Source organism: Neophocaena asiaeorientalis, unplaced genomic scaffold (genome assembly GCF_003031525.2).
Source record: "Neophocaena asiaeorientalis asiaeorientalis breed wild unplaced genomic scaffold, Neophocaena_asiaeorientalis_V1.1 scaffold169, whole genome shotgun sequence".
NCBI lineage: Eukaryota > Metazoa > Chordata > Mammalia > Artiodactyla > Phocoenidae > Neophocaena > Neophocaena asiaeorientalis.
This window is the reverse complement of record NW_020172187.1, coordinates 4,153,766-4,172,995: the sequence shown is the minus strand read 5'-3', so window position 1 is coordinate 4,172,995 and position 19,230 is coordinate 4,153,766. Positions and strand designations below refer to the sequence as shown.

The 19,230-nt window shown below is 37.2% G+C and overlaps 1 protein-coding gene across 1 annotated transcript in view; it reads right to left on the bottom strand.

Moving 5' to 3' along the window:
* The window catches only part of EYS (EGF-like photoreceptor maintenance factor), a 1,631,219-nt gene that overhangs the window by 228,200 nt on the left and 1,383,789 nt on the right, over positions 1 to 19,230 (bottom strand). The window contains 1 exon segment of the mRNA XM_024761621.1: positions 16,374 to 16,594. Coding sequence (XP_024617389.1) covers positions 16,374 to 16,594 — 221 coding nt within the window.

Here is a 19,230-nt window from a genome sequence, read left to right as displayed (position 1 = left end):
GGTGAAATTACTTGCCCCAAATCACATAGCTTTTAAGCAGCAGAGTAAGTTAAAAAATTCCTCAGCAGCTTTTGATGAGATTGATTTGGCTGTTTAGTTTTAGGTTATATAAGACTGTATTGTCACAAGTACCATTGGAATTACTGCCACATTCTATTTTTTTTTTTTAATTCTGCTTTCTCTAATTATAATAAAAGGAGACTTTTCTAATGAAGAGACGTGTGTGCCTTCTATACATATCTTCCATATTTATATCTGCTATTTGAGGCTATTTCAGTTTGACATTTCTCTGTTTTCTTCTAGGAATATTCTCTGAAAAAGACTTAGATATCAGAAAAGTATTATGGATGCAGAGATTAGACAGGAGCTTTAGTTTAAAACAAAGATGTGGTAGCTCACACCATCATATTTTCAAGGACAAATAAGATCCTTTATTTTTGTAGTCTTGCTTGTAGCTTATTTGTCTACATCTGAGAAATAACAAAAGAATTACAGCTGGGTTTGCAGATGCCTCAAAAAGGGGAAAAACACATGGGTATATATGGAAGCATTTATTTTTTCTTATTCTAAAAAGTGAATGAAAAAATAAAAGCACCTATGATATTGAGATGGGAGCAGGAAAAGCAAGTGTGGGAGGATGGATAACCTTTGATGTCAAGTTGATTTCTCATATCTATGTGGTCCAATTTCAGTTTGAATATTAGCTGTGAGATCTGCAGTCCCCTGTTCTATAAGGGTAGAAAGGTGAAGATAGAATATTCCAGAGGTTTCTCAAAACTTTAATAAATATCTCTCCTGCCAGATGACCCCTGATAAACTGCAGTCTTCCTTCCAGTAAAAAGCTCCCCCAGACGGGCTCAAAGGGGATGATGTTCACCACTATTGAGTCTCCAGTCAGCCATGCCAGCCAGTTGAGACATTTCATTGGAGTTTTTCCTTACTTGGCAGTTTTATATGTTTTTGTCAGTAATGTAAATTGAAGAGGAGAGGAACTCAGTAGGAATACGTGAAAACTAAGTCTATATTACACGAAATGTGCTTTGGGTTGTGCATGAGTTTCACATAATATTTACCTAAAAATGCAATGTATCAAAACTGAGCTTGTTGTGAAGGTGTACAGCATGAAGTCCATGTATTCCACTTCTGTTTATGTTGTGTTTGTGCCGTGGCTTCACAGTGACACATTTCTCAGTAGCACATCAATATGCACAGTTCTTGAGACCAGCACTTATACATTATATTGTGGCATTTTCATCCCCCTTAAACTTCTTGAGTGTTAAGGTTTATGATTTATTTATTCTGCTATTTTTTGATGCCTTGCAAAATGACTAGCATATAGTAGGTGCTCTGTATAGATGCTTGTTAAACAGATCTGGTCCTTGTCTGAGAACGATTTCATAACACAAAATCCATGAAAACCTCAGAAAAGGAAATTCAAGATATTTCTAACCTGGTTTTTATAAGTCTGGGCTTTAAAAGAGAGCCTGAGGATCTTTCGTTGTTTTCATTTCTAATATATAAGTTCTGGGCAAAAAGAATATCCCAATGGTTTTGGTATTAACTAACAGAGGGTGATAAATATTCTTAATCCCTTATCCCTTTCATTGTTATGGGCTCCTTAAATTACCTCAAGCAGAATTATTGGGATTTATTTTGTTCTCTAAGCAGTATCATTATGATAAAAATAAAGCAAAGATTTGAAGCTAAATGAAGATCGGAGGATCAATGACAAATGGAAAACCCTGCCTTTCCCATCATTCTTGGCTCAGTATATTTGCAGGGGTCACTCCAAGTATGTGGGGAGTGGCCACCAACCAGCGTGTCTTTGAGAACCCCATATTTCACTCCCATAGGGCAGCCACATAATTTGTGGGACCCTGTTCAAGATGAAAAGGCAGAGACCCTTGTTCAAAAAACAGAAAAAGAGCTTTGCACTTTCTCTGGTCGACTCTCTCCCCTGCTGTTACCATGTTCTCTGCTGTCTAACGCTGTTGTGTACCCAATCATAATGCTCCCTGCACCCACACCCAGGGCCTTGCCAGGAGTGGAGGCGGTGGAGACCGGGAGGCAGGTGCTGGAGAACTCTTTCTGGAGACCTGGGGAGTGTGGGAATGCAGGACTCCAGGGCCCTGGCCCATGCCCTGCTCTCTCTCCTTACTTCACTTACAAAAGCCAAAATCAAAGACAATACATGGAGAGTTTCAAGACACCAGCATCAGAGCATCAAGCCTCTGGTGCAGACCCTGTCCAGCGTGCAGCTTGCTGTGCAAATGCCGTGGCCTCACGCCTGGGACGCGGGCTGTACAGCCCCCAGGAGGGAAGATCTATGGGATGATTAGCACAGCTTGCTAGTAGGAAGAAGCGATGCTTCTCTCCTCAGTCCTGGGGCAGGAGGGTTGACATTGCCTTTCTCCTTCTTCGTTGTGACTATTTCCTCTTTTGGTCTCCATTTTCATCTACTTTGTTTTCTATAAAAATGATGAAGGAAAGGAAAGTGAACAAGCAAGTCTGATAAAGTATAGTTTATACCAATGAAGTTATGACTCTCATGTAAATATAATATGAATTCATGCCAAGGTTGTCTTTAACTCAGTTATTAATAAGGGAATCAGTAAGGTATCAAAACTAAAGAATATTTAAGAAGCAATATTAAGGTAAGATTGCTTGATTAGATATGAAGCTGGTTAACATCCATTTAGAGTACTTTTCCTTCGGAAAAAAATTATTTTCATCTCTAGCTGAGAAAAATCTACAAGTTAACCTCTGCCCCTACGAATTACCTCTGCCCCTCTACAAGTTACAACCTCTGTTGTAAAATAAGACCAGACAATAGAAAGTCAAGGCCAGCATTAGAAACTGAACTCCCAGAACATCCAAGTATCTTTTCAGCTGTTCCACGTTGAGGATAACTTATCTGTCAATGTAACTTGCCCCAACCTAGCATTACCTGAATTTTTACTTCATCTGACCACAATATTTAAAGATCTTCTCAATTATCCTCCATCGGCATAGAAATAGATGTTCAACATACACAATGGTAGAGTATAAAATAAGAAAATATTTCTCAATATATTTAAATCAGCAGGCATTTAGATTTCCCTTAATACTTAAATTAGGTATTATACTTCTAGACTTCAAACAATAGCATCAGAAGGGCCTTTAGATTCTTAGAAACATTTTACTTAGAAATGTCTGGGTGATCTCTAGTCAGATGAGAAAAGACACTCAGGGAAGATAAATGTACACACATCACACAGAAGAGCAGATATGAAATTGAGTCTTGGGGTTAGGCCCCCCTGACTCCTGGTGCGGGGGGGACCCAGTGGCTCTGAGCAGTTCCTCCTCATCTGGACATCAAGTGTCCATTCATGTCTACGTCCCTGTCTAGGTGTACAAGCGGTTCACCCTCTGCTCAAGGGAAATTTCAAGCTCTCAGGACTCCTGAATCTGATAGCTGGTGGTCCCAGGGCCAGTGAGGCACTGAGTCCCCTCCACTCCATCCTGATCCTCCCCTCCCCACCACCCTTCCCCAGTGCTGTCCTCTCTCCGTCTTGGGAGCAGAAAATGTTGCTCTGCCATCATGGATATAAATGTTTATGGCTCACATTTAGGACTAAAACAATTTTGAGGATTTAGCTTTTATTTCTGTGTGGATGGGTAGATTAGGGAAGGAAATAAAAAGCCCCAAAGCATTAGTGAGAGAGCAGAGGGGAAGGAGATGAGTTAGGTGAGTATTCAGGTATGATCTTACTGGAGAGTTCTAATGTCCAGATAATTTCCTAACTCAACACTTAAACTCCAAAATTTAGACATGATTTTCTGTCAGTTCTATTGAATTTAAACTGTATTTATCATTAGACCTATTAATGCAGGACTAAAAAGAGAAAGTTGCATACATTGAAACCTATGGAAAGGTGAGTTAGGCATGAATAAGGATTCTTGGTATTGTAGCATACAAAACCTACTTATAGTCCCAACTGTTGTGCAATCTTCTGCTTTGGAACTCTTTTAAGAGTAGAAAAAAATCTCACTTGTTGAACTTTGTATCATCAGGCACTCACATTGCTTCTGAGAAAGTGAGTGTACTGTGTGATGGGAATAGGTATTTCTGGAAAAATATTTTTGGGGATGAAATTAGTTTAGAAACTTCTATGAAGTTGAAGTAGAGTTAAATGGGCTATATTCCATAGGACTTCTTTAACATCTTCAAATATGTTGTGAAACTCCAAGAGGGGAATATGAAATGGTATATTTTGTGAATATATCTTAAAGAATTGCTGTCTCCCCGTTCTTTTCCTAAGGAATGCTTATTAATATATCTTGAAAAATACTTTTAGAAATTCCCATCTAGCTTAATCCCCTCTTTACAAAAATGATGGAAGTGATATCCAGAAATGGTTGGTGGCCTACTTAAGAGTAACGGTGGGACACAGACCTCCTGCCTGTTGGGCTTGCCTGCAATGAGGAAGCTGTAATTTTTATAGATAGCTGAGACTTTAATTGTAATTCTCAAGTCAGAGAACTGCTGAAAATGGTTACTGAATCACTTAATTTGGACAACTAAGTTTTTTGTGTGATGGAGCAGGTAGTTGATTTATATTGCAAAGCTTGGGACAGAGCATTGACTTAAAGTCTAGACAGTAGTGATTTATCCTGTCTTTATCATCAGTGTTGACTTGAACAAATCTCTGAACTCACACAACATTTTTCCATTTGTGAAACAGAAATCTGAATCTATCTTCCAAAGATACTTTAAGTATTAACATCATTTTAAAATGAAATCACATCAGAACAATGCCATTATATCATTTTCCAAAAGAAAAAACACTTGGTGATTGTTAAGTTAATGGCAATTAGCAGTGTTAATATGTGGACAGTACTTGCTTGAAGCCACTATTGCATTTTAATGTCAATAAACAATAACCAAATTTATTTCCTGGTGTTTTTCCATCTAGTCTTTATATTCTCAAGTCTTTAGCAAGTTTTAACTTTCGGCTCCAAATCACTTGGGGTTTAGGTAGGCAGGTGGGAAAAAGTTTCACTTCATTTTCTTAGACTAAAGGTTAAGCAATTTTCCTAAGGTACATAATGTGCCAGCAAATGGACCAGGAACAAAATGTAAGGCTTGGAACTTTGTCTACTGCTGAGCCAAAAGGATTGGTTTGTTTCTTTCCTAAATTAATTATTTAAAGCATTTCATAAATCTAAGCCAAGGGAGTCTGGAGCTCTCACATTTGACTCCAGCTTTAACTTTGCTCTGTTTTTACTTTGTCTGTCAAGGTTTTCACACAATTTTAAGTGTGATATTTAATTATATGTAAAAATCAGAGTGATTAGCACAGTTTACTAAATCTGTGTGTGTGTGTGTGTGTGCATGCACACGTGTATGCACGGATGCAATCTGTAAGTGGTAAACCATGTAGATTTAAACAAGAACAGATACTTCTAGTTACAAAACAAACAGGTTTTACCACAAAATTCCCTACTGAAAACTCATTAACAAATAGTTTTTTAAGTAGAACAGTCAAGGATAGCATCTTAGCAGCTCATATTTTGCTTGCTTATTGCTTGAAGTAGAGAAAAAAGTGTTAGTATTTTATAAGAAATGGAGAGGAAAGATGGTTTTCAGATGGGATTTAGGTCAGAGAGTTCTCTTATGCCCAAGAAGATCAATCAGGGTAAATGACTTCTCCATGTATTGTTACCTAAGGGTAGAGAAAATTGAAGATGAGATATTTTCCCCCCTACTTGTTTGACCTTCCTGCATAAATATGATGTAAAAACTATGTGTGGAATTTGATAGTGGTCTTTTCCCATTGGTCAAATCTTGAAGTATTTAACTCTTTGAGACTTTTCAAATTTGGTGTAAAGGATACAACTTTTTCCACGTTTAATCTTACTTGTTCTCATTTAAATACCATTGTATTTGGAATCAAGACTTTAATGAAACTCTGCAGAGGACTGAAATGCTTTCTGCCCCAGAAAAACAAATGCCCAACCATCGTTGCTACACTCAAGGATGGCCGTAATAAAAGTGGTTAGAAAATCAATTTAAACTGCATTTGTACTTTACCAGGAAACTTGTGACACTTACAGTGGTACGTCGGTGAGAGTTATGAGTTCCAAATACGTGATTGACTTTTGTAAGCAACTAAAAACCCTGCAGCTTCAGTCACACTCTCCAAGCAAAAATAAATGACCCCAAATCAATCCATTTTATCCATACCTGGCACTTGTAGAGTGGGGGAAGAAATGAGATCAAAAAGATAAAAAACAGCTATAAAATCTGGGCTGTTTTAACCTAAGATTGAACTTTGTATGTATAAGTAAAAAAACTCATTTTATTCCACAGCCCTTAGCATAAGCAAAAGAGTATGTAGACAATGATATCATGTCTTATCCTTCTTTGTAAATCCCATGTTCACACTACTTCACACCAAAGAGGTGCTTTGCCATGCTGGTGGCATGAAAGAGACACAAATCCTGTTTTAATCAAGTAGACTCAACTTAAAATAACTTCTAAACATGGGTATTCCAGGAAAAAAAATAGAAAAAAATTACCAAAATATATGTTGTGATGCATTACGTTTAGTCTAAGTGATAAGGAGACTTCTTTCTTTTTTCCTACCCATAACATTGGTATATTTGCTTTTCATGCCATAGAAGACTAAATGAGTTTATTCTTCTTAATACTGTCTTGCTTATGGTCACCTCCAGCTTGCTGAACATTCAGGATAGTGAGGGGGTGGGAGGTGGATAACACTGAAGCACCTGTGACTCCCATCTCTTGGTGATGTGGAAAGGGGCTGGTGTTTAGAAAATGTTCAAAACTTAGAAATAAAGCAAAAAGATAACTATGTGTTCTATTAATATCATAGTAGGGTGTTTTCTAATAGGCCTGCTCAAGGATTATGTAATTTTCTAGAAAAATGAATTTTTATTTGGCTCACTATTTACTATTGATTAGGCCCAGACTCTGGGAAGTTACATGCTAACTTGTAGAATCATGTCTGATGGAGATGCAAATGCGTACAGATTGGTAAAGACAACCACAAATTTATACTTCATTCCTTTGTAGGATACTAATGAGTTTTGCCTCTAACCTAGTGATCTTATTTCAGCTTTCATTCTGTGCCTATATATGCTCAGCCTCCTGAATTCTCTTTGAATCAGCCTTACCAACATACTGGTTCTGTCATTAACGAGATAAATAATTTTTGGCATGTGTTCACTATACACTTGTATGAAAGTCAGGTTTATAACTTTTTGAAAATTAACCTTTGATACGTGCTTTGAGTTACCTCCTTAGCCAAGACCCGGCCTAAAAGGGGCAAATGTTAGTCTAGATTTTATGGGGCACACAGCTTATATAATTTTTGATCCTTTATAAAAAAAGGATTCAAAAATACATATACAAACTTATGTGTAAAAGAGAATATTTATTTACAATGAGAAAAGAAATCACAATGAATTACAGGGAAACAAAGAGATTTAGCTGTCTCTCTGAAATCTCCTTAGGTTCTTCATAGGAAATGCTTACATGGAAATGGTTCCTGATTGCAGCCTCGTTTCTGCTCTGAAAGAGGATTATTAAAAAGCCACTGCAATTCCTAGCAACTCCCAGGTCTCAGAAGGGCATGTGCAAGGGTGGAAACCTCTATGCTTCATTAGCTTCAGAGTAAACCAGTTCTGCTACTGGGCAAGGGGGCACTAGCAGGTAAAATGTAAGTCTGGGAGGAGCAAACCAGAGAACTTTGCCCCTCAGGAAGCTGTGCCAGGGAGTGGCCCCTTGGGCAGGGCTTGACGAATACCCACACACATGTGTGTCAAGAGACCCAGGACTGAACTTCTGTTATAGGGAGAACATACAAAACCATAATGGCACCAGTTAATCAGAAAACCTTTGTACATTCTTGCCTCCTTTGTCATAGATTAATTGACCATAAGTGCCTGGGTTTATTTCTGGGCTTTCTATACTGTTCCATTTATCTCTATTTGTTTTTGTGCCATTACCATACTGCTTTGATTACTGTAGCTTTGTAGTATAGTCTGAAGTCAGGGAGCCTGATTCCTCCAGCTCCATTGCTCTCTCTTAAGATTGCTTTGGCTATTTGGGCTCTTTTGTGTTTCCATAAAATTTAGTATCTTCAATAAGTGGTGCTGGGAAAACAGGACAGCTACATGTAAAAGAATGAAATTAGAACATTCTTTAACACCACACACAAAAATAAACTCAAAATGGATTAAAGACCTAAATATAATACCAGATACTATAAAACTCCTAGAGGAAAACATAGGCAGAACACTCTTTTCTTTTTCTTTTTTTTTTTTTTTTTTTGTGGTATGTGGGCCTCTCACTGCTGTGGCCTCTCCCGTTATGGAGCACAGGCTCCAGACGCACAGGCTCAACAGCCATGGCTCACAGGCTGAGCTGCCCCACGGCATGCAGGATGCTCCCGGACCAGGGCACGAAGCCACGTCCCCTGCATCGGCAGGCAGACCCCCAACAACTGTGCCACCAGGGAAGCCCCCAGAACACTCTTTGACATAAGTTGTAGTGATATATTTTTGGAACTGCCTCCTAGAGAAATGGAAATTAAAACAAAAATAAACAAATGGCACCTATGAAACTTAAAAGCTTCTGCACAGCAAAGGAAATCATAAACAAAACAAAAAGACAAACCACAGAATGGGAGAAAATATTTGCAAATGATGCAACTGACAAGGGATTAATCTCCAAAATATACAAGCAGTACGTACAGTTCAATATCAAAAAAACAACCCCAATCAAAAAATGGGCAGAAGATCTAAATAGACATTTCTCCAAAGAAGACATACAGCTGGCCAAAAGGCACATGAAAAGATGCTGAACATCACTAATTATTAGAGAAATGCAAATCAAAAGTATAATGAGGTATCACCTCACATTGGTCAGGAGGGCCATCATCAAAATGTCTACAAATAATAAATGCTGGAGAGGGTGTGAAGAAAAGGGAACCCTCCTACACTGTTGGTGGGAATGTAAATTGGTGCAGCCACTATGGGAAACAGTATGGAGGTTTCTTAAAAGACTAAAAATAGAGCTACCATATGATCCTGCAATCCCACTCTTAGGCATATATCTGGAGAAAACCATAATTTGAAAAGATATGTGCACCCAAATGTTCATTGCAGCACTATTCATAATAGCCAAGATATGGAAGCAACTTAAATGTCCATCCATAGATGAATGGATAAAGATGTGATGTGTGTATATATATATATATTTATATTTATATTTACATATATACACGTACATACAATGGAATATTACTCAGCCATAAAAAAGAACAAAATTATGCTATATGTAGCAATAAGATGGACATAGAGATTATCATATTAAGTGAAGTAAGTCAGACAAAGATAAAAATCATATGTCATCACTTATATGTGGAATCTAAAAAAAAATTATACAAATGAACTTATATGTAAAATAGAAATAGACCCACAGGCATAGAAAACAAACTTATGGTTACCAAAGTAACCTTAAGGGAGGGAGGGATAAATTAGCAGTTTGGGATTAACATATACACACCTCTGTATGTAAAATATATAACCAACAAGGACCTACTGTATAGCACAGGGAACTATGCTCAATATTTTGTAATAACCTATAAGGAAAAAGAATCTGAGAAAAAACCCCAGATATATATGTATGAATAACTGAATCACTTTGCTGTACACCTGAAATTAACACAACATTGTAAATCAACTATACTTCAATAAAATAAGCTGAATAAAAAAATAAGAAAGCCTTTTAATCCTTAAAATTAAATCCCTTCTGCCCCAAGATAGCCCCAAATCTGGAGAAACTGGAAACAGAAGAGGGATAGAGAGGCATCAGGCAGAACACATCATATTCTTTCCCTGTTCAAGCTCTTGAGCTGGGGGTCCATCAAACTAGGCAGGGGATAGGAGACAGCCCAACTGGATAGGAGTTAGAAGTTTTAAACTGGAGGAGGTTGAACCATATGCTTTTAATATGTGAACATGAACCTGCATGATATTCTGTTAAGGGAAAGTAAAGGGAACCCATAAAGTATGTTTGACATCGTGAAAGGAGAAAAATAAAACTGTTTATATTTGCACCCCATAAAGGTTAAACTGCTTTCCATGAATGGAGTACATGGATAAATGTTGTAAATGCACCATTAATTAACACAGTTAAAGAAATGGGAACACCACATATGCTTCTAAGTGTTTACGTGAAAATTAGTGGGACATTTTCCCTTTTCCCCTTGTTTGAGCAGTAGGGGTCACCTACAGCTGAGATGTTTCGATGTTCAGCAAACTTTTACACATGAGAATAATCTAACCAAATACAAAGTAGTACTCTAGTACAAGAGACATTTAAATCCTGAGGACAATTTCAAACATGTTGAATGCAGACAGAACAGCAACTAAGAAGAGGGGTTAAATATTTGAAGATGTTATTAGTCTAAATGTGGGGTGAGAAATTGTTATGAAATAGGCGCTTTTCCCCCTTGGTATTTAGAGGACTTGGGTAGACTGCTGGACTGGATTAGGGGTAATCTTTCAGGATACAGAGTATTAACTAAAAGTTCTCAGTAGTTTTGCATAGTTACATGTCACTGTGACATGACGGTGAAGACAAGTGGACATTTGTGGGGTGTCATCACTCACTACAGAACAGATGCAAAAATTAGTACACAATACCCAGATTCATTGTGTTCTGTAGTAGTTGTCACTATTGCAATTTCAAGTTCAATTTATGGCTCCTACCTCATTTTGAAGTGCTAAATGATTTGAAAACTAAATACCTCAGAAGTCATGAAAATTGACTTCTTTTCACCTGACAATATAAAAAAAAAGTCTATGAAATGAGATAATAGGGAAAAATGGATTGAAAGAAAAGAATGAAAGAAACAAGCTTTTACTTCTCTTCTCACTGGACACAGAGGGCAATGAAAGTTACCTAGTGTTAAGAAACACATATACACTTTTCTGAGGTTCTTGTTGCAGTTAATTTTATGTGTCAATTTGATTGGTCACAGGATGCCCAGATAGCTGGCTAAACATTATTTCTGGGTGTCTATGGGTCTGTTTACGGAAGACATTAGTACTTGAATTGGTAGACTGAGTAAAGCAGCTGGCCCCTCCCAATGGGGTGGGTCTCACCCACCCCCCTGAGGGTCTGAGCAGAACAAAAGTGGAGGAAGGCTGGGATTTCTCTCTGTCTGACTCTGAGCTGCGACTTTGACCTTCTGCCATCAGCACGCCTTCGGACTCAAACTGGGATCTACACCACCAGCTGTCCTGGTCTCCAGCTTGCAGGTGGCACATAGTGGGACTACTCAGCCTCCATAATTAAGTGAGCCAATGCTTTATAATGTATACCTATCTGTCTATCTATCTATCTATCATCTATCTATCTATCCATCTATATGTATGTATACATTGCTTAATATGGAAAAATTAAATTGAGTTGGACTTTCCTGGTCAATTAATTGACTAAAACGATATTATCCATCTGTTGGCATAGTGCAGTGATCTGCAAACTATGTCCTTTGGACCAAATTTTTCCAGACACTTATTTTTATAAATAGAATTTTATTGGAACACAGCCACATCCATTTATTTATATATAGTCAATGTCTGCTTTGATGTTACAGTAGCAGGGTTGAATAGTTGTGAGGCAAAGTCTAAAATATTTGCTATCTGTCCCTTTACAAAAACAGTTTGCTGAACCCTGCCCTAGCACATGAAAGACAGCACTGGCTAGTGATGAATCAAAGCTAAGAGAACAAGTAGATCCAGAAAGATCACATTCATTCGCATCTAGGGATTATTGACTTTCAAGGCATGGTCAAATCCATTCCTAAATTCTTAGCTCCTGGCATGAATTTAGACTAAGTCTAAAATTCATGTCTCAATAATTATTCACTATAATGTCAGTGACATACATTCTTGGTGCAGTTGTTATACAGGGTATATTCCCAAACCTGATGCTCCATTTTAATTATTGTTTAACCTACTTAAAAATATCTGACACAGAAAGGAGAAAGTGATTTAAATGTCATCTGTTTAATTTTCTAACCTTCCCTTGCCCTTTGGAAGCAGCTTGTTCAAAGTCCACAGAGATTTGGGTACTCAGAATAACCCTTCGTATCACTTTTCTAAACTGAATTTTGGTACATGCAATTTGGATTTCTCTGAAATGAGCAACCACTGGGGTTTGAAAATTCTAACACTGATTTATAACAAAATGAAAAACACTGGATACTGTCCAGAAACATGTGATGGTACTCAAAGCAGAATGACATTTGCTCAGTAAAGCTGCTGAAGTGTCACTCCCCTTAAGGCTTTTCAACATGAAATTTGTCTTCTTGTAAGCAGATTACTTTCATAGACAAAGTACGATAGAAACAGCACTTACTAACAGCAAATTATATTAACCAAGCTGCTAAAATTAGTGAAGATTTTGTTTATAAATACTTATATAGCTGTGTTTTATTTTTTGAACCCTAAAATTTAGCTCTATCTGGTACTGAACCTCTGTTCACTCACCATTTTACTCTTGTCTAGAGCACACTTCTTTTAGGGTTATCTCTTGTTAAACCACCATTATTCTTTACATGTTGGGAAAAGTGGGCTTGTATTCCCAGAAGACACCCATTGGAATGCTCAGGGGTGTGTGTGTGTGTGTGTGTGTGTGTGTGTGTGTTTGGAGACTGAAACACTTCTCCATTAGGAGACATTCCCCAACCTTTAGATGAGAGACCCTAGACTAGAACAATTAAACTGTGATGAGAAATTATTATTTGCATTTTCAAATGAATACATCATGTGCACATGCTAGAGTCTTAAAATACTAGTGTCTTTATATCTTGAGACAAGAAAGCAGAAAGGTACAAGTCCTTTCTTCTTGTCTTTGTAATAATGACTCTTTTATTCTGAACATAGATGATTTATTACTTTGGAAATAAAATAATAAAACTTGTAGACATAAAAAGAATTCCATCAGTTCATTTCATCCATCCCCTTTGGATTCAGAAATGTTGAATACTAATATAGCTTATATAAATTGCTCTGCTATTTTGAAAGCTGTCTTGAATCTAATCTCCCTTTCTGGGAAAGTAGGAGAAGAGAAGGGAAGTTTAGAAGACTGCCTGGCTAAGCCCAGGAGTGGGATCAAGTCAGATGGTGTGGACAGACTCAAAGGGTGAAAAGGGTTGGAAGAGAGTTTGGAAGATCTTGGAGAGATTCATTTTATGATGTGGCAGCACATAGAGGAAAGGAGCCTTTGGCTTTGACCAGCAACATAGATGAGAAGTAAGTTTCCAAAGGCGTTAAGCCAGTTCAGATCCATGTTTTCTACATTAGAAAACATGGCTCAGTAGCAGTTTCTCTTGGTTTTTTGGCTGGAAAACTTTACACCACTCATCGTATTCCAAGTGTGGGCAGGCGTCTGCTGGGGGCAGATTGTTGGTTGTGGTAGTGGTTCTTAGGACCTACTTCTTTGATCTGTGTTCTCCTCGTTGTACTGAACGTACTCACAGCCTCTCAGAGATCTCCTTCAGTACATATTCTGGTTCTCTTTTTGGGTTGCTGCACAGACTGCTGAACTGCTCTGCTGTGATTGTGCACTGGTGTTTTATGATCCTTCTGAGAAGTCCTTTTTTGTTATTGTTGTTTGGGAACTGACCGGCTCCAGTGTCTGATGGTGTTGGCATGCACAGGGAGATGCTCCAATGAAGTCACAGTTGCCATAGATCAACGTGTTCTGGATGCAATGATGCAAAGGGTGGGTTATGGAAGTTCAGCATTGGCAACCAAGATAGAAATCTTGTTGTTCATAGGACAGGAAGAAGTGTTTTATTTGTTGGGTACACAGCTGGTATGTCTCCATTTTACTGGCCATAAGAAAGCGCGTACAGATCTGGAAGACCTTAAATAGTGTTTGCCAAAGTCTGTTGACATTTGAGTGGATTTCTCTAGAGTAAACTTTGAGAGTTTGAAAGATTGAGAAATGGATATGGAAAGCCAGAATAATGTATGTGACAGAAGAGAGATACATTTCTGTGGGAAGTTTCACCCTAAGGTTTGAAGAGCTGGTAAACTTCTACGCTGGAGTGAAAACTCCTTGTGTGCAGGACAGTCTTGACTACACATCTTTGCTTCACAAAATCCTTGGTTATTTGTTGTCCCTCAGGAAATGACAGACAAAGTATAATTCTACCTAGGACTGCTTATAACTATCCTACCAGGATGACAATCCCGACTTTTATTTTCAAGTATATATTAAATAACAAGATTGGAAGTAGTGTGAGTTTCTTTTAATTTATGAAAATGAGAGGTTTATTTTATTTAACATGTACCTGGTTTACAATATCTGAGACAATTACCGTTCTAAAATAAAACAAACCCTTCCCTGCTTCTCCAAGTTGGTGATGTTAGATATTTATTCAGAAAACTAGAGGGTATTTATTTTCTATGCTGCATAACAAAAAATTACTACATAATCAGCAGCTTAAAACAGCACACACTTATTATCTCATTGTTTCCCTGAATGAGGAGTCTGGGAAGGCCTCACTGGGTCCTCTGTATCAAGTCTCACAAGCTCAGACAGGGTGTTGGTCAGGTTGGGGTCTCATCTCGACATTCAGTTGGGGAAAGACCTGCTCCCAAGCATATGTGATTTGTGGTAAAATATAGTTTCTTGCAGTTATAGGACCAAGGACTTCAGATCGGCTGGCTGTCAGTCAGTGGCCATTCTGGTTGCTGCTGCCCTCACTGCCTTGTCACATGGACCTTCCCCCAATTGCTTCACACTTTATCAAAGCTGGCAAGAGACAGAGTCTCCTCGCTCACAATTCTGTGTGACGTAATCATGGAAGTGACATCTCATCACCCGATTTTATTGGTTATCCTGTTGATCAAAGGCAAGTCACGTGTTTCAGTCATTAGAAAGTCAAGAGGAGAAGCCTTTATCCTGTTTCTATTTCACTTAATTAGGCAAAAATGCATTTTTTTTTTTCTGCAGAGTTCTGAAGTTTGTCCTGCTGGATAATTTTTGCATTATTACAATTTAAAAAATAATAGCTATTAATGGGTTCCTTATAAAACAGAGTACTTACTAAGTAAAGGGTTGATTTTGTTTCCTTCAGCCAAGTGACCATAGCCAAGTAAAATTCATTCTTTTAAAATCTTTTAAAACTTTATCTGTTATACTTTACCTATGTGATATAGGTTGTTATTTTACAAATGTGTAAATTAAGCCACAGACTTAGACACAGTTAATCAGAAGCAAAGGTTTTAGACACTCTAAGAGCTGATACCTTCCTTTCTCACTATGTGTTTCTTCAAGTTTATTATGGTCAGTTTGTGATTGTCTGGTAAATATATCACCCTGACTTTATCACATCTGTCCATTCCTCTGTCTTGTCTTGCCATTTTGTTCTCTCCATCTGTCTATTTTCTTTTTCTATTTGAGTGATTACTTTCAGAGACCATCTCTGCCTACCATTTCCTATCCTACTTTTTTGATAGAATTTTTCTGTTTCTCACACTATGCACATAGATGTTTACATTTATAGTGTCATTAACTACTTGATAACTTGTCCCTTAGAAACACTGATGTGAATTAATTAAGATAGTTCCTGTGAGATTTGGTCAATTTCTCCTTGACTTGAATTATTATAATCTGTACATGTTTCAGCTTCCACTCTGTCATTATCTGTAGCCCTGAAATAAAGATTTCTCAGAGGATTGAAGAAATTGGAGAACATTTTCTACACTGCCCAAATGAGACTCCCTCAGGGTCAATTCACTTAAGACATGTTAGTGGAACAGGAAGTAATTTTAATTAAGATCTTCTTAAGCTTATAAGCATTATGAATTTTTACTTCAAGGTGGAAAAAAGTCTATGTAAGATATTTCCTCCTTGAAGTAAAAATTGCCAATACAAAGAAGAAATGGATATAGGTATTCTTTCTCCATCTCTAATCTTAGAGACCTAAGTATAGTTATTTTTAAGATGAAGCAAAAACAAACAATAAAATTAATGCACCAAAACCATTATCAATGAGCAATCTCTCATTCATGTTTTCAAAGAGTAGAACACCTTGGTAAAATTACACTTAGATCCATTTAAAATTGCCAAAATCAGGTCTAGATACCTAGCACTTTCAGAGTTCAGAAATTTCTGACATTGGAACCACAATATATAAATTTCTTTGAGCAAACATCATCATCTAGGTGATGTACACAAAAACTTGGAAGTTCCCGACCTTTCTTTTCTATCACCTAGATGACAGTGCTGCTGGTTTTGTTGCTTTAAGAATTTGGCTGGAGGGCAGGAGGCTAGTACATACCTGACACAGGTACCATTATTGCGGCACAGATGATGCTCACACCGAGGGATGTGGCAGTTCTCAATGTTTTTCCCACTCAGGGCTTCATCGATGAGGAAGAATTCTTTGTTGTTTACTTGAAGCTCTTGAATGCAGCCCTTGAATCCATAAACGTGGCCTGCATTCTTAGGAATCTTAACATTTGCAGGGATATGGCCAAGGAACAATTTTTCAAAATATACCTTTAGGAAAAATAACAACAAAATATCTTTTTATGAAGTGTTATCAGATTATATGGGAAAGACCTAGATGTTTTGTTCTGTAATTACATGTATTGATGTGTTTTTCTGCATAAAACAGGCTGTAATTTCTGCTTAATTTTGTCATCACTAGTAGGTGATAGGATAAGTTACTTTAGAAAAGGGCATTTATTTTGCAATTTTTTTGTACCTCTCACAGTATCTAATAAAATTTAGTAAAAAAAAAGGGGGGATATTCAACAAACCTTGCTGATTGATTACTTTGAAAGGTATTTTGGAATGCAAGGTATTTTGCATTTTAATTTTGCATTGAAAGTTATTTTGTTTGCATTTTAATGTGAACATTACCAAATAATAATGGATAAGGAAAATGAAGCCTTGTTAATTAACTACTGTTAGGGATTGAATTTTCTCCCCCTAAAATCATATGTTAAAGTCCTAACCCCCAGAACCTCAGAAGGTGATTTTGTTATTTTTTTAAATTTATTTTATTGAAATAGAATTGATTTACAATGTTGTGTTGATTTCTGCTGTACACCAAAGTGATTTAGTTATACATATATATATATATATATATATATACATTCTTTTTTTGACAATTCAAGAAACTATAATAGCAAAATTAATTAACAACTTAATGTCTATCAAAAGAACAGTCTTTTTCATATTTTCTTCTATTGTGCTTTATCACAGGATATTGAATACAGTTCCCTGTGCTATACAGTAGGACCTTGTTGTATTACATATTCCATATGTAATAGTTTATATCTGCCAATCCCAAACTTCCAATCCATTTCTCCCCCTTAACCATAAGGCTGTTATCTATGTCTGTGAGTCTGTTTCTGTTTCATAGATAAGTCCATAATTTAGATTCCACAGATAAGTGATATCGTATGGTATTTGTCTTTCTCTTTCTGTCTTATTTCACTTAGTATGATAATCTCTATGTCCACCATGTTGTTGCAATTCTAAATGGTTGAGTAGTATTCCATTGTATATAGATACTGCATCTTCTTTATCCAGAATGTGACTTTATTTGAAAATAAAGCTTATACTCATTGGCTAGAGTGATGATAAAGTCATCTGCACAATGTAACTGCTACTTGATCTCTCCTTTCCCTCCCTGCAGCAACATATATAAATTGAACTCTCATCATTTAAATGTATGTAAAATGCAACTCCCCTCAATAAGACTTTATGAGCTGCAATTAGAGTCTGGATGGACTGGTAAATGAGACCCTGACCTTCAGGTCTGTTGGGCATATGACAGACAGATGTAGCAGGATTTGTGCATTTATATCTCTGACATCCTTATCTCTAAAACACGCTAAAACATTCCAAGCTGATGTCTGAAAAGTATTTAAATTGATATTACAGATTCGTTAATATGGAAAAGCGTAATTGTAAGAATTAAAAAAAACTAGAAACAAATAACTAAGTTAGGCCACTAAGGGGAGGAGAGAATGGGAGATGCCCAGTAATATCACTTAATATTTACACTAATATGTGCTGGTTTGATGTACGTGTGCTTTTAGAGAACAGAAGCATGTTCAATTCTAGTATCACCAAAGCATCTCCATGACCCACAATAGATCAAACTAACTATTATTGGAGCTCTTGTTCTTATTTTAGTAACTCGGGCTCAGTTCCAAAAGGTAGTCCTTCAGTTTTTCTCTAAGTACTTCATATAGGATTTAGATATACAGTCATCCAGAGGATAGCTCTCTTTGAGTACAGTGGGGTGGAGTCTTCATGGTGTATTGATAAAGCTCTTATGCAGATAGTAGTACATCTGTTTGTTTTCACATCTTTTCTCATATTTAGGTGAACTACTCTAGCAGAGCTCTTTTATCAGCTAAGACAAGTGACTCACTGCTAATGCAATCTGGGATCCATCGTGAACTTACAGACTCAGTGAATCCAAGGCCATGACCTTCCTCTCACTGAAGACCTCTGACATTTTTGTGTATTGATTACACACCTAGAAGAGCAAACATTTCACTGCTTTGACAAGTGTGCTGTTTTAGCACAAAACTGATAGAGAATGGAAAAATACCTTCCTCTTCTGTCAGCTGTAGGCAGAGCTGTGGCAGAGTCTACAGAGCTGTCTATGATTTATTAGATCATTAAAAACACCCAAACAATGGAAGTAGATGGCTCTGTATTTCTTCTGATCTGAAGCCTAAGCTTAGTTGGAATCCTGAAACGTCTAAAAGAGCAGCTGTCATTGACTGCACATAGATAACCATTAGAATGGTTGACTTCCTCCATCCTGGGCTCTCAATTATCCAAGAGCTGCCTTTTGTGTGTATAATAATTCTTAAGGAGACAGGTCTTTAAATAAGTCTTTTCTAATAACTCCTTGTGAATCCGACTGTGGAGAATAGAGTCTGACATCAAGATATCATCTTACAAGATAAAACCACAGAGAACAGACATGGACAATCAAGGAGGGATCACCAAGATAATGAAAAATATGAATAGTGACTGAGGGATAAAGGCTCCACATCTGACAGGAGAGAAATGAACCTTCTTTTTCCCCTCAAAGTGTATCTTTAAAGGAAAAACATAGTCTCTCTTTTACAATATGTAGGAGTAAAATAAGAAAATAGGCAAAA